The sequence below is a fragment of the Propithecus coquereli genome, unplaced genomic scaffold, assembly GCF_000956105.1.
Source record: "Propithecus coquereli isolate 6110/MARCELLA unplaced genomic scaffold, Pcoq_1.0 Scaffold449, whole genome shotgun sequence".
Lineage (NCBI taxonomy): Eukaryota > Metazoa > Chordata > Mammalia > Primates > Indriidae > Propithecus > Propithecus coquereli.
This window is the reverse complement of record NW_012150274.1, coordinates 537,087-553,392: the sequence shown is the minus strand read 5'-3', so window position 1 is coordinate 553,392 and position 16,306 is coordinate 537,087. Positions and strand designations below refer to the sequence as shown.

General features: G+C 45.5%; 1 protein-coding gene across 3 annotated transcripts in view; it reads right to left on the bottom strand.

The window, feature by feature from the left end:
* CAMSAP1 (calmodulin regulated spectrin-associated protein 1) overlaps positions 1 to 16,306 on the bottom strand; it is a 74,460-nt gene that overhangs the window by 19,074 nt on the left and 39,080 nt on the right. For all 3 annotated transcript variants that reach the window (XM_012654822.1, XM_012654824.1, XM_012654823.1), the window contains 2 exons: positions 9,476 to 9,615; positions 9,287 to 9,383 (listed from right to left, as the gene is read on the bottom strand). In XM_012654822.1, coding sequence (XP_012510276.1) covers positions 9,287 to 9,383; positions 9,476 to 9,615 — 237 coding nt within the window. The remainder of the gene's footprint in view (positions 1 to 9,286; positions 9,384 to 9,475; positions 9,616 to 16,306) is intronic.

Here is a 16,306-nt window from a genome sequence, read left to right as displayed (position 1 = left end):
AGCTGAGAGTTCTTATACAAAAGTGAAGGTAAGTTATTGTCAGCTTAAAACAGACGGTTACAAGAGATCTTATGTAAGCCCCAGGTAACCACAAAGAGAAATACCTATAAAATTTACACAAAGAAAAACAGAAAGGAAACAAAGATCATCAACACAAAACCAAAACCAAAAAAACACAAATGAAGACAGCAGGAGAGAAAGAGGAACGCAAAGAACTACAAGATATGCTGTTTTACTCCATCAGTTAAAAAAAAAAGAAAGAGAAAACAGTTAACAAAATGGTAATAGTAAATCCTTCCCTATCAATAAATGTAATACTTTAAATGTAAATGGATTAAACTCAGCAATCAAAAACTACAGTGGCTGAATGGATCGAAAAACCCAGCTCCAACAATACACTGCCTACAAGAAATTCACTCCAGACTGACCGGCACACACACAGGCTGAAAGTGAAGGGATGAACAACGATATTGTAGGCAAAGGGTGACCACGAGAGAGCAGGAGTGACTGTACTTAGAAAAAACAGATTTTAAGTCAAAAACTGTCTCTAGAGAAAAAAAAAGGTCTTTATGTAATGATAAAAGGGTCAACTCAACAGGAAGATATGACAATTATAAATGTATATGTACCCAACATCAGACCTAATAAGTATATAAAGCAATATGGACAGATCTGAGAGAAGAAATAGAAATATAACAACAGTAGGAGACTTCAGTGCCCCACTTTCAACAATGGGTAGAACATGCAGACAGAAAGTCTACACAGACAGCAGACTCGAACACTATAGACCAAATGCACCGAGCAGACACATACAGACTTTCCACCCGACAGCAGAACACACCTTCTTCTCAAGCACACACAGCCCATTCTCCAGGAGAGTCTATGCTAGGCTACAAAACAAGTCTTTAACAATTTAAGAAGACCAAAATCATGTGAAGTATCTTTTCCAAACACAATGGAATGAAACTAGAAATCACTAACTGCAAGAAAACAGGAAAACTCACAAATATGTGGAAACTAAACTACACATTCTTAAACTATTATGTCAAAAAAGAAATCAAAAGGAAATTTTAAAATCTCTCAAGACAAATGAAAATGAAAACACAACACACCAAAACTTATGTGATGCAGCTACAGTAGCACTAAGGAGGATGGCTGTGGCGACGAACACCTACACTAACAAAGAAAAAAGACCTTGAAACAAACACCTAACTCTACACCTCAAGGAGCCAGGAGAGGAAGAACAAACGAAGCTCAAAGCAGAAGGAAAGAAATAATAAAGATCAGAGTAGAAATAGATCAAATAGCAAATAGAAAAACAGAAAACAAATCAACAAAACTAAGAGTTAGTTTTGTGAAGAAATAAAAATCACAACCCCCTTAGCTCGACCAAAAAAGAGAGAGAAGACTCCAGTAAGTAAAATCAGAAATGAAAGAGGAGACATTATAACAGACATCTCAGAAATAAAAGGGTCACAAGGGACCATTGTGAACACTTAGCCGCTAGACTGAATAACAAAGTTGTGGACAAATTTCCAGAAACAGGAAACCTACCAAGAATGACTGAAGAAGAAACAGAGAGCCTGAGCAGACCAACAGTAAATAAAAAGACAGAAGCAGGAATCAGAGACCTCAACACATAGCAACGCAGGACCAGGTGGCTCCATGGGTGAATTCTACCAAACATTTAAAGAACTGATGACAATCCTTCTTCCAAAAAGTAGACGAAGAGAGGATACTTTAAAACACATTTTATGAGGCCAGCATCACCCTGAGACCAAAGCCAGACAAAGACACCACAAGAAAAGAAAACTACAGGCCATTATCTCTAATGAACATAGATGCAAAAATACTCAATAAAATACAGCAAACCAAATTCAACAGCACCTCCAAGAGATTATACATTACGACCACGACCACAACCACATGGGATTCACCCTGGGATGCAAGGTTGGTTCAACACATGCAAATCAGTATGAAACACCACATTAACAGAGTAAAAGATAAAAACCACAATAGCATGCAGAAAAGGCATTTGACAAAGACAACATCCACTCATGATAAAAGACAAAAAAATCTACACAGAATAGGTATAGAAGAACTTACTTCAACACAATAATGACCGTTTATGAAAAGCCCACAGTGAACATTTTAATCAATGGGAAAAAACTGAAAGCTTTTCCTCTAAGGTCTGGAACAAGATAAGGGTGCTCACTCTAACATCTTTTATTCAACATAGTACTGGAAGTTCTAGTCAGAGTAATTAGGCAAGAAAAATTTTAAAAGGCATCCACACTGGAAAGAAGAAATAAAAATGTCTCTGTTTACGTAAGACATAATGCTACATGTAGAAAACCCAAAAGAGCCATAAAATAACTATTAGGATAAATGAATTCAGTAAAATTGCAGCCTGCAAAATCAACATACAAAAATCAGTATCATTTCTATATACTAACAAGGAAATACATGAAAAAGAAATCAAGAAAACAATCCCATTTATGATAGCATCAAAAAGAACAAAATGCTTAGGAATAAATTCAACCAAGGAGGTAAAAACTATAAAAACAATGATGAAAGAAACTAAAGAAAACACAATAACTATAAAGATATCCCGTGTTCATGGGTTGAAAGAATTAATACTGTTAAAATGTCCACACTACTGAATGTGATCTGTGGATTCAGTGCAATCCCTATCAAAATTCCAATGGCACTTTCCACAGAAATAGAAACACTAAAATCCATATGGAACCACTAAAGACCTCACATAGCCAAAGCAATCTTGAGAAAGAAGAACAAAGCTGAAGGCATCAACACTTCCTAATTTCAAATCATACTACAAAGTTATAGTGATCACAACAGTACGACACTGGCATAAAAACAGACACAGACCAATGGACAACAGAACAGAGAGCCCAGAATCAAATCCACACATTTACAGCCAACTGATTTCAAAAAGGTACCAAGAACACACAATGGGGAAAGGACGGTCTCTTCAATAAATACTGGGAAAACCGTATATCCACATGCAGAAGAATGAAATTGGACACTTATTTCACATGGTACACAAAAATGAACTCAAAAAGGATGAAGTAAAAACTTTAACGTAAGACCTGAAACCATAAAACTCTCAGAAGAAAACACAGGGAGCAGGTTCCTTACTGGCCTCAGCAATGATTTTTTTGGATATTACACCAAAGCACAGGGAACAAAAGCAAAAATATACAAATGGGACTACCTCAAACTAAAAATGTTATGCAAAGCAAACAATCAACAAAATGAAAAGGCAGCAGATTGGGAGAAAATATTTGCAAACCATATAGCTGATAAAGGGTTAATATCTAAAATATATAAGCAACTCAAACAACTCAACAGCAAAAATACAAATAACCTGATTTAAAGGTAGTCTATGGTGTGAACTAAATATTGTTCCAAGGAGGACATACAAATGGCCAACAGGTATATGAAAAGTTGCTCAACATCACTGATCATCAGTGAAATGCAAAACAAAACCACAGTATCCCCTCACCTGTCGGGGTGGCCACTATCAAGAAGACAAGAGATGAGTGTTGGTGAGGATGTGGGAAAAAAGGGAACCCTTGTACACTGTTGGTGGGAATGCAAATTTGTAGAGCCACTATAGAAAACAGTATGGAGGTTCCTCAAAAAATTAAAAATGGAACTACCAGATGATCCAGCAACCCCTCTTCCAGGTACACGCCCAAAGGCAACAGAAGCAGTCTAAGAGTAGCCACGCTCCCATGCTTACTGCAGCACCAGCCACAACAGCCACGGTACAGAATCAACCTGTGTGTTGATGACGGCCGGATAAAGAAACTGTGATGCACACACACGCAAAATGGAGTATTATTCAACCTTAAAAAAGGAGAAAAACCTGTCATTTTTGGCAACACGGATGGACTTGGAGGACATTATGTCAAGTAAGCCAGACACAGAAAGAAAAACACTGCTTGATCACATTTATATATGTGGACTCTTAAAAAGCAGCGCTTAGAGAAGCAGAGAACAGAAGGCGGCTGCCAGGGCTGGAGGGTGGGAGACAGGGAGATGCTAGTCAGAGAGTACAAAGTTTCAGTTATAAGACCAGGTTCTTGGGACCTGAAGGACAGCAGGGGGACTATAGTTAATGACACTGTATTATATACTTGACATTTGCTGACAGAGATCATAAGTGTTCTCAGCACGCACATGCACGCACACACACAGAGGTCACTGTGAAGAGATACTAATTAGCTTGACTGTGGTATGTGTGCATGAATATCAAAACATTACGCTGTACACCTTACATACATACAATTTTAATCTTCCCTCCCAGCCACTGGGCCTACCACCAGGGTGACATCCAGCAAAACCCATGCCTGGGAGGAAAAGCAAACCCCTCCAGGGAGCTGCAGGGTGCAGCCAGCAGGTCCGGCAGAGCCAGGGGAGGGTATGCGGCCCTGGACTCTGAGGGCTGGGACCAGGGTGCTGAGCAAGGGAGACCGTGCTGATCTGGGAGCACTCCTGAGACACAAGACCCAGCACAAGCCCAGGCTCACAGTGCACGCGTTTTCACGGGAAGGGCCTTCCTAATAAGCAAGGGGAACCACGGGAACCGCCAGACAGCGGAGGACAGGCGAGGACTCAGAGGAGTGGGGGCACCCCAAACACACGGAGCCTGCAGAGGCTCAGGAGCACGTGGTCAGGGGGCAGCAGCAGCATGGGCAGCCCCCTGGCTGCCTCTTCTGAGCTCCAGGGCTGCCTGAGCAACGGGTGTGGGGGCAGTAATCACCGATCCAACACGAGGACGGGAGGCGGCTTCCCAGGTGAGAGGCCAGGGTGGCTGTGATTACTGTAATGATTTGCAGGGCTGGAGGGGCAGCCATGGGGCCAGGGGAGTCAGGGAAAATTGGAAAGAGCATGGCGTCCCCAGGGACAAAACGGCCACATGGCAGCAAGGGCACTGCTCAACCCGTCTCATGAGAAGCAACCAAGAACGATGACCCGGCGCGACGGGCAGCTGTCCCACAGGGATTCAGGATTCCACGCTAGAGGGAACCAAATTATACCCTAGTGGCATAAAAAGGTATTTTAAACTAAAGCCCTCTGCTATCCAACATGTTTGGAAAGCAGCTTATCTGAGAGTGGAAACTCCTGGAAGAGGCGTCAAACAGCAGAGAGGCATAAACGCAGGCCCCTGCTGCCCCCGCCCCACGAGCCTACTCGTCTTTCCTGAGGAAACCTGCTCACCCTCCCACAGAAGCCTCCTCCCTGGTGAAGTCAGGAGACTGAGCCCCCGACTCTAGCAAGCCCCTTCTGTGCCCTTGCACACACAGAACTGTCTTTTCTCCTGGAATCCTTATCCGATTTTCCTCCCAACAGTGCCTGCCCAGTCTCTTGAGACCAGCAACACTACTGTGAGAGCACATGGAGATGACTCCCCAGTCCCAGAGGGACCACCAGCCACATTCCCAGGACACCTCCAGTCATTATTCCATCCTACAGCTCTCACTGACAAGGAGGAAACAGCAGCTGCAATGCCTCTGGGATGTGGAGGTAGCGCAGGGTACCTGGGAACACTGCTCTGGCCCAAGTGGCCTGGAAGGCTTCAGCTGGGACCCCGAGAAGCAAAGTGCACCTCGGCAGGTGCCGCCTTCAGCGTGAGCAGCCCTGCCCTCCGGGCCACACAGTTCAGCAGACCCAGGGGTATTACAGGTATAACGTCACGTGGAGTCTACGGCAAGTCTGGATCCTGGGACTCTGAAGCCACAGAGAATCACACACCTTTAAACAGCAGGCCCTGGTGTGCACTGGGCACGGGCAGAGACCAGGTGCTTTGGTCACGGGACACCCATACCACGTGCCCAGAACTGCCCATCAGGGTCGAGTCCTGCCAGCCGCTCACTCCAGGGCATAAGGTCAAGCCACCCACAAGACGGACATGGCACCATGAGACTGAGCCTGCAGAGGCCCAGGGACACCAGCTGTAGGAGCACACGGACCAGACTCCCGTGAGCCAGCATTGTAGCACCAGCAGGGGATGGCAAAGGATGAAGCCCACACCCGGTTAACGGGTGGATCTGTTCAGACCGCAGACTCTGCCGTTAGCCACTCTCGTGATGGGATGAGGCGCACACGTGCAAAGGGCCAGGGGACGGAGGCAGGGACAGAGACAAAGGGCAGGACTCCCACGTGCCAAGGCTGCTAGAGACTAAAGCCAAGCTCTAACACCATATCGGCCCTCGAGAAGACCAACAACCACCCGACAGCAGCCGGGAAGGGCCAGCAATTCGTTCTGACAAGAGCAGACCATGCTCTGTGTCCTAGCGCTTGCCTTCCGGGCCACAGGACTTCAGCCGGCACCACTGCCCCATGGCTGACAGAGCAGGACCCACTGCACAGGGTCCCATGTAACACTGTGCCAGTCCAGGGACACACCTATAGCCCAGGACGTGCAGAGGGGAGGGGGAACACCCACAGGACTCACTGGCCGTGTCACATCCCAGAGTGGACTGTAAGCTACAGCTGCTCCCTGGCACTTCTGACTCCTTGTTCCCAGGTACCAGTGGGCAAGAGAAGGGGCCACCACTGAGACCTCTCTGGCTCTGGCAGCTCCACACACGCAGTTCCCTCTGCCGTCCCGCTGTCTCCAAGTCCCCCTCCCCACTGTGCCTGAAAATAACACTCTTCCTTTGGAGCCAACTCCTCCTCCCAGTCCATAGCACCTTGGCCCCGGCTGGTCACAGCACATGCCAAACCGTCCTGGGGTTGAGTTAACCCAGCTGAGTTTCACATCAGTACTTAGAGGCCAGCCAGCCCCAGTGCCTCGCTCCCAGTTGTTGCTGAATGAATTAACGTAAGGGAGGAGATGAGAGGCTCTCAGGAGCAGCAGTGAGACCCGAGGCAGGACAGTGAGTGGGAAGGAGCGCATGCGAGCCGGCACTCACAGGCAGCCCGATCGCAACAGGCCTCTCCCACCAAGCAGAGCAGACTCAATCACCTCTTAAGCAACAGGAACCCGCACAGGTCCCTGAGCTGCGAGTGTCCTGACAACGGCGGAGAAAGGCCATGCAGCGGAATCAGGAGGAGCCAGCGTGGGCAGAGCTGCTGCAGGGTGAAGGCGCACAGCGGGGAGAGCATATTCTAGCAAAGAGCAGGAAGAACAGAAAGCACTCTAAACCAGTAGCTGGCACAGCCTGCACTTAGTGCTAACCTGAATTGGAACGGAGGCAGGTTTAAGAGGGACTACAGTGTTTCTGTCTAGAAGATGGAACAGGTGTCCAGGGAAGAAGAGTTGGGAAAGAAAGTCAGTCCAGGGATGAATTACTTCTAGGCCATCCATGAGGAATTGAGGTGATTTAAGAACATTCAAACAGCAAAAGCTAATCCAGCAGTCTTCTAAACTTTGTCTTTATTCCTTCTTATTGTAAACTATACATACACCAAGAAATTGCAGAAAAACATACACAGAGCTTAACGAATAATTATAAAGCAAAATCCACCTAACTACCATTCGGGTCCAGAAGGGAAAATCACCAGCCCACCAGTAACCCCTACGTGCCCCCAAAGAACCTCCTCCCACCACTGATCATGCCTTCTACACACTCACATACACACACACACATGTATCTCTCCCCCTCAGAAATACATTGGAGTTCTGTCTGCTTTTCAGCTTTCTATAAAGCAAGTCACCTTGTGTGATATTTGGTGCCTTTATTACTGAGGTTTGCCCTGGTAGCTGCAGGGCAGACGTTTCCAGTGCTGTGCAGCACCCCACCGCACGATAACAGCACTGTTTATCTGCCCGACTGCAGATGCACACTCGGGGCTTCTTTCTTGCCACCCTCTAGGAGCTCAGCTGCTCTGAGCACTCCCTCCCTGACTCCTGGCACACAAGCCCCCCATCTCCCGGGGTGTCCACGACAGGATGGGTTTGCTAAGCCAAAGGCAGACAAACCGCACCACCAGGCAACGTCAAACGTTTTCCAAAGAGGCTGCCCCAATTCACACTCTTGCCAGCAGCGGTGAAAGTTGCCTCCCTGGACACTTTCCTCAACACCTGGCACTGCTTCTGCTCTGCCGACCTGGCGGGTGTGTGTGTGTGAGTATAACATATACAGATGCTTGTCTACCCAAGTTAGCTCCTGATAAACCATTGTTAGTTAAAAATATCATAGGCCAAAAATGCATTTAACACACCTAACCTACCAAACATCACAGCTTAACCTAGCCTACCTTAAATGTGCTCAGAACACTTACATTCCTACATCTAACACAAAGCCTATTGTATGATGGTATTAAATATCTCATATAATTCATGGAACACTGAACTGAAGTGAACAAGAATGGTTATGTGGTACTGATTGCACATCACTGTTATACCATCATAAAGTCAAAAAATCTTAACCTGAACCACCGTGAGGTGGGAGCCGTGTGCATATCACTTTGTTTTAACTGGCAAACCCCGATTGTGGAGGCTGAGCACCTTTCCATAAGTTTATTGGGTATCCGGGGTCCCACTTTCATAGAGCACCTGTTATTTTCCTCATTTTCCTACTGGTTTTTCTTTCTTCTTATTGATACGAATGAGCTCTTTATATATTCTGGATACTAGTTATTTACCTGTTATGTACATCACATGTATCTTTTCCCCCTCTATGGCTAGCTGGGATTTTTTTTAACTCTATTTATCATCTTTCAATGAAAAGAAGGTCTTAATTTTAATGTGCCTGAATTTTCAATCTTTTCCTTTGTGGCTAATACTTTTATATTTTTATAAGAAATCATTTCCTAACCCAAGGTCATGAAGACATTCTCCTATATTATCTCCTTAAAGTTTTCTAGATTGTCAAGGCTGGCAGATTATTTCACTCTGCAGTAAACAGACTTTTTTTTTGCCTTGTTTTAAAGGGAAAGTAAGAATTCCGGAAGGTGAGAGCAGCCATCATGGAATAGGGTAGAGCAGTGCTTCCTGACCCAGAAGTTCATCAGAACCACCTGGAAAGCTTTTCTCAAATTACTGAGGCTCGTCCCTTGGATTTTGACTCTATGGGATTGGGGGGATGCACGGTTTGAAGGAGCTGAGTGACTCTGACGTGGACCATAATGGAAAAGCAGCAAACAAGACACTAAGGCAATGACACAGGTCTCTGTATTTCTAAAAGAAACTATTTAAATATAAAAACCATCACTGTACAAAAATGAGGCGCTAACTAAGAATGCTCTCTGAACACTGTATGGGACTCTGTCAAGGAAACTGCCATCGATTCACGGAGAGTCTGTCACTCACCATCTTTGAGCTCCTGAACATCCCTGGGCTGAACGAAGTCTGGTTTGACATTCTCGAACCACCAGAAGAGCTCAGCAATAAAAACCATAACATTTGGCTAAAAGAAAAAACAAAAACAAAAAGAACAAGGACCTGTAAGTAGCTTATTCACGCAGTTTTAAAACTGTGTGTTTAGTAATTCACTATTACCTTCAACACTAAGGGAGCATACAGCATGTCTTCCAAGGTGAGATAAAAACATTTATTAAGATACTCGTTGGAGAATTCTCTCAGGAGCCGGATGTTGTACAGACTGTCGGCCATCGATGTCACCTCCTTTAAGCATATGTCTAACAGACAGAAAGAAATTACAACTGATTACGATGATATCCTGCTTCATAGGAGTACTATGTGTGTACAGTGATATAAAATTCTGAACCAAAAGATATTTTATATAAAGATAGTGGTGATACTTAATGTAACGACATTAACAAGTTTAAACATTACGGTAAGTATTACAAGTAACACTAAATATAAAAGGAAAAGTGTTCAAAAAAAAAAAACAAACAAACCTGGAGAAAACTCTAAGGTCTGAATTTGATGGTGAACATCCATCCATAAAGCCTGACAGAAATCACTGAGATCTGCAGTTCCCAAGCCCTGAGCTGAGGACCAGGAAGAGTCGGTGGCCTGTTAGGAACCTGGCCGCACAGCAGGAGGTGAGCGGCAGGTGAGCGGGTGAAGCTTCATCTGTGTTCACAGCTGCTCCCCACCCTCACATCACCGCCTGAGCTCCGTCTGCTGTCAGATCAGCAGCGGCATTAGTCTCACAGGAGCACGAACCCTCCTGTAAACTGCTCCTTATGAGAATCTGAGGTGGAGCCGAGGCAGAAGTGCTAGTGGTGTAGCGCTGGGGAGCGGCTGCAAATACAGATGATCATCAGCAGAGACATTTGACTGCACAATCAATGAGATGCGCTGGATTCATCTTGGAACCATCCCCCACAACTGTGCCCTCCCTCCCCCCATCCCCGGGAAAAACTGTCTGCCACGAAACTGGTTCCTGGTGCCAAATACGTTGGGGACTGCTTACTTAGATTTTAAGATTGGGCTTCCAAAAAGGAATAACAACAATCACAGTTTATAAAGGAGCCCTGAAGCATGTAACTAGATATTTAAGCAAATTTTTCAGGAATCAGAAACCCTCTGCATGAGGTTATTTCCCTGTTTGCAAAGGGTAGGGGGAAGGGAAAAGCATATATTTTAAAATGCCAGGCTTATCCAAGTCCACTTGGTGACAATACAGGCACGTTATTAGTCACAAAAATCAAATGACTATGCATAGTCCAAGTCTCCGTCCATGAAGAGGTGGGGCACAACTGGCTACTACTAATAGCATCTGGGATGGGACAATTTTCCATTTTACACTGCTTTGCAGGGTGCCAAACCTCAGTGAGGATACACCAGTGCACCACCTCCTGGGTCTAAGCACTCCAGGTATAGGGTAGGGGGCTACCCTTACACAAGAACTGACGACAGCAGGAAACAGCTCAAGACTAAATTAGAAGTGACTTAAATTCATTTTGCCTGTAAATATATACATATTAAAACAAAGGAATCTGGCTGGGCAAGGCGGCTCATGCCTGCAATCCTAACACTCTGGGAGGCCAAGGCTGGAGGACTGCTTGAGCTCAAGAGCTCAAGACCAGCCTGAGCAAAAAGCGAGACTCTGACTCCGTCTCTACTGGAAAAACAAAAAACAAAAAACAAAAAAACAGAAAAATTAGTGGGGCATGGTTGCATATATCTGTAGTCCCAGCTACCTGGGAGGCTGAGGCAGGAGGATCACTTGAGCCCAAGAGTTTGAGGCTGCAGTGAGCTAAGCTGACGCCACTGAACTCTACTCGGGGCGACAGAGTGAGACTCTGTCTCAAAATAAATAAATAAAACTAAAAAATAAAACCAAGGAATCTGAATAATAACTTATTTTTAAATAAACTTTATTTCTAAGAAAAAATCTGTTAAAAGCTGAGTAACTGTGTGCATTTATATTGGCAAGAAATGTTTCGTTTTTAAAATTCTGATTATGAAATATTACAATAACATATCTTATCTGTTTCAGATCTTGTTTTGTTTTGGAAATAAAATACAACAGATGTTGCTGGAGCCCATCTCCCTCTCCAACAGCAGCCACTCTCCTACAGCTGCAAAGTACCCTCCCGTTGTTGCTGGAGTGTTTTATCGCACGTGGTCTGTATCCATCAGTAATGTATGCACAAAGAGCACTGTCTTGGCTTTGCTACCTTACATCAGTGATATCAAAACTACGCCTTACCATTTTTGCAGCCTGTTTTCCCCCCAAAACTCAATATTATGTTTCCGAGTAGATCTATGCTGACGTGGGTAATCTGTCATTCATTTTAACAGCTACATGGTATTTCACAACATTTTACTATGACGAAACATTCTGCAATAAGCAAGCTTGTGTGCTCCTTGCATGTGCACAGACGGGGTGCTGCCCAAGTACACCCCGAGAAGGGGACTGGCTGGGCCATGAGCCACGTGCCCCTCCCGTGCCACACTCACGATGCTGTTGTCCGTGGCAGGGCCTGGACACTGCCACTCCCTACCCCCACCTCAGTGTTACATTTTAATTTATGCCGACTCAGTGGGTGTGAAATCCATCTTTTTGAAATAGCTAGTACCTGATTACGGGTGTTGTATTCCTTCAAGTTTACTGGCCATCAATGACGACTCCTTCTGTGAAATCCTGTTCTTCCTTACCTTTGGGTGGTTCGTCGTTTTCTTCCTGATTTATAGGATTTCTTTCTGTACTGCGATTTCAAAAGGATTGTATGACAATCCTTTGTCAGTTTAAACTTGTTGCAAATACTCTCTCATGGAAATAGTTTATCATCTAATTTTGTTTATGATGTCCTTTTTGTCACAGAAAAGTTTTAAATTTTAATATGGTTAAATGTAACAATCTTTTGTCTTACTTGTGCTTTTTTATAACTTAAGTAATCTATCCCTACATCAGTATATTGAAGTATTTTCCTATATTCTCTTCTCAAAACTCTAAAATCTTGGTGTTGAGTTTCGCATCCTCACTCATGTCTCACGGGGGGTGGGGTCGCCGTGTACTCCCTGCAGACGTTCCAACAGCCAGACCTCCCTGTCCCTACTGCGCTGCGAGGCCACCTCAAAGGACCAGGTTCCCTACCAAGTATTTCTTTTCTTGGTTCTACGGGTTCTTCTGGTCCACATGACTATCCCCAAGCCAAAACCTCACTGTTTTAGCTAATGTAAAATTAAACAAAACTTGGTATTTGTACAGCAAGTACCTCATCTTTTTATTCTTCAAAATTAACCTGGCTGAAATCTGGGTTACTAAGTAACAAGATAAATAATAAAAGAAATGGACTATAGCCCACTGAATAAAATAAGAACCCACGAGGCCGTGCTGAGGTACACCAATACAGGAAGGGGGCGGGGAAGGTGCTCTTCCCGCAGTGGAACGCTCGCTACCAACACACAGAATCACTGAGGTTAGAAACCATCAGGGATGAGAGCACTAGCAGGTGAGAGCCTGATGAGAAAGGTGGCACTTACACTGTCCAAAGCCTCTCCCCACACGTTACTAATTCACTATAAAGCAAAAAATAGTAACCTTAAAAGTGGAGAAACCCAGCACATGCCAGCTGACCCAGTGAACGAAGCTAGTGTCAACGACACTGGGATTTCCCAACATTTGCCCCGCGGTGACGCGCTCAGAACACCTCACAAGGAAACATCAGACGGCCCCATCAAGGGACACTTGACCAACTCACCAACCTTAATCTTCAAAGACATCAAGGTCAAGAAAGACAAAGGCTGGGAAACCAGACGTGACAACAACATAGGATGAGATGCTCGACTGGCTGAAAGGACGTTACTGGGACAAATGACCAACTGAAGGGGACTGTGGACTACCGTGCCAGTGCTAACCTCCCCGCTTTCTGCTGTGTTAGGAGAATGCCTTTGCTCTCTCCAGACTATTCCCTCATGGCTCAAAGAGACCACACCGCAAATGTGACAAAATGTAACAGCTGGAAAATCTGGGTAAAAGTGTACAGGAATGTTCCTTGAACAAACCCCTGTAAATTTATCTTTGTATCAAAATAAAATGTCACAACACATTAACCTTGTTCTTTTGACCCTTACTCCAGTTGCCACGTCAATTTCTGTGAAAATAAAAGTATTTATGGGACTGGTAACAAATCTACAGAACAATCTGGAGAAATCACAATTTTTATGATACTGACTCTTGGCATCTAAGAATACTGTTTAGTCTTCTTCCAAATACTATGGAAAAGTTTATGATTTTTTCTTACATTTTTTTAAACATTTTTTACATCTTTTACATTTACATATTTTTCTTAATGTTTTTTGTTGCGCTTATTCCCCAGAACTTCATAGTTCTGGCTGCACTACGGGCAGACACACCATCATCAGCTAATTCTAGGGTATCTCAGGCTCTTCCTCCAAACCTCCTGCTCAGCTCCGGAGGACCCGCGTCAGGACACAAAGGTCTCCCTTGGAACCGTGTCTGCAGCAGGCTGGGGTCAATAACTATTGGGTCCAATCAAGTCACTACGAGGCCAAGAACGGCCATCACAAGCGGGAAGTGACTTTCCACAAGCGATTCTTTCTGCACCTGCGGAGGAGGCTGTATAGATACTGCTCAATGGCTACATTCTTGTTTTCTAATACTGTGCACGGGATTTCCAAAGACACTTACAACGAAAGCCAGCTTTCTCTTCTTGTAGTCTACTCTTGGTGTCAGACAATAATCCCCTCTTACAAAAAGCTAAGTGGCATTATTCTCTGGGACAGTTTACGTGACACGAGCTGTCAACTCCATGAAGGTCTGGCGAAAGAGCCCAGTGACGTCAGTCAGTGTGGAGGAACTTTGTGACGACTGCGTCTGCGTCCGCCTGGCTGGGCTCCCCCTCTCTCTGGGTTGAACAGGAAATCATCCATTCCATCTAACATTCCAAATGTACATGACGCAAATAACCTTGGCACTTTTCTTATTTTAGTATCTACTAGATCTGTATTTATATCCTCTTACTTACTATATTCTTTATGTTTGTCTTTTTCTGATGCAGCTTTCCAGAGGATTATCGATTTTATTAATCCTTTACTAAACTAGCTTTTAATTTTACAAATTCTCTACAACTTTTACATTGTTTTCTATTTTATTAATTTTTGATATTGAATGTACCAAGAATTTATTAGTTTTTATTTTAACAAGGTACATAGTCTTTAAAATGCAAAGCAATGTTTTTAAAAGCTTAAGAAAAACAGTTCTCTGCCCATTCCACTCCTTCGACTCTTTTTGCCCGTGGTCTGACACTCGCCTTGGTCAGAGAACACTGTGCCCAGTCTCCTAGAGGTCACTGCGGAGCAGGCCGCGACCTGCTGCTGTTGCAGTGGACGATGGCCGCAGCGCAGGTGCCCTGCGGCCCTCCCCTGCAGTCACACAGCAGGATGTGAGATAAGTCCAGCATCAGTCTCTGTACCCATGACTAAGTAACAGTTCCACACTGAGCTACACAGTGTCTCTGCTCACACCCCTTGTGCTACTGTTTCCTGGATTCAATACTTGCCTCCTTTCTTCCCCAACTTTGCTGCCTCCTAACCGGGCTGGCCCACCTATCCCTCCTGGGCTTTGTCCCAGTGCACTCCCGGGACTGTCCACAGAAAGGCTGGTGGCTCCCACTGCCCCGTGACGGTCATGTACCTTGGATGGAGCCACTCTCCCCAGCACTGGGTCCAGCTGCCCTGTTTCCAGGACTGTGGCCTGGTGTCATCGGGTTCCCTGTCCTGTGTGTGACCTGCTGGGTTCCTGCAGTCACCTAGGACCCCTTCTTGCACAGGGGTGGAGTTCACCACAATGCGCTCTGCGGGGGGGCTCTGCTTTAGTAACCCTGCTGGGCGCCCATGGGTCCTTACCACTTGGCCACTAGTGTCCTAGGGACATTTTTCTGCATTTTTTTCCTTGGGGCTAAGTTCTTCTGTCCTATTTTCTCTGTTCTCTTTCTTCCTAGGCTGATCCTCTGATTCTCCTATCTCTCTCCCTTATTTTCCACCTCTGCTTTTTGTTCTACTTTAAGGGAGATTTCTTCAACTCTGTCATCTAGCACATTAGTGAATTATCACTTATCGGTGACCAAATGTTTCCTTCCCAAGAGCTTTTCTGAGTCTAATCATTTTGTACGTCTTCCAGAGGTTCTTCCCCATAGCCCTGTCCTTGCTCCGAGGCCCACCACCCCGTCTGCACAGTCTCTGCTACTTTGGTTCTCGTTCAGGTCAGTGGTTTTTCTCAAATAGCAGGGCTCTCTGGCGCCGTCTGCAGTCAAGAGTGAAGCAGCAGGGCATGGGCTCCGCGAGAGGGCACTCAGCAGGGGCCGGCAGTCTCAGAGGGCTGCCCGACATCGGTGGCTGTGGCCTTCTTCCCGAGGCTTATTTCTACAGAGGAGAACCTTCCCGTCTTGTGCACGGAGCACGTCAGCATCACAGAGCCGAGCAGGGACAGAGGCTTCCTGGGGAAGGTGAACGGAGAGAATTGTTCCCACCTTCCGGCATGAAGAATTTTAAACGAAAGCCCTGATTTCGGTATGTCACCTCATCCCAGTATGCCTCTCTGCCTGGAGTCTGAGACCACAGCCTATCTGGCTGAGGGTCCCCCGAGAGCATCCCTCACCTTCCTGAGGCTGTGCGGTGGGCAGAAAAGCACACCTAGGCTCTCACTGCTCCTGAGGAACCCACCCCCACCCCAGGCATCACTGTCCCCCGTGGTCCTTGGTACTGCCATGTGGCTGCCCGGGGTGCCATGGAGTGAGCCGCCGCTGCCCTGGCTTGACCTCCTTCCTTTTCGGTCACCACTTCTCCACTAGTGGACTTGTCACTCCAGGTCCAGATATAATATCCTGGTTTTGTCCAAGATGGAATCTGCAATTTAGTTGCTTATTCTCTTTGTTCTGGAGTGACTTTTTT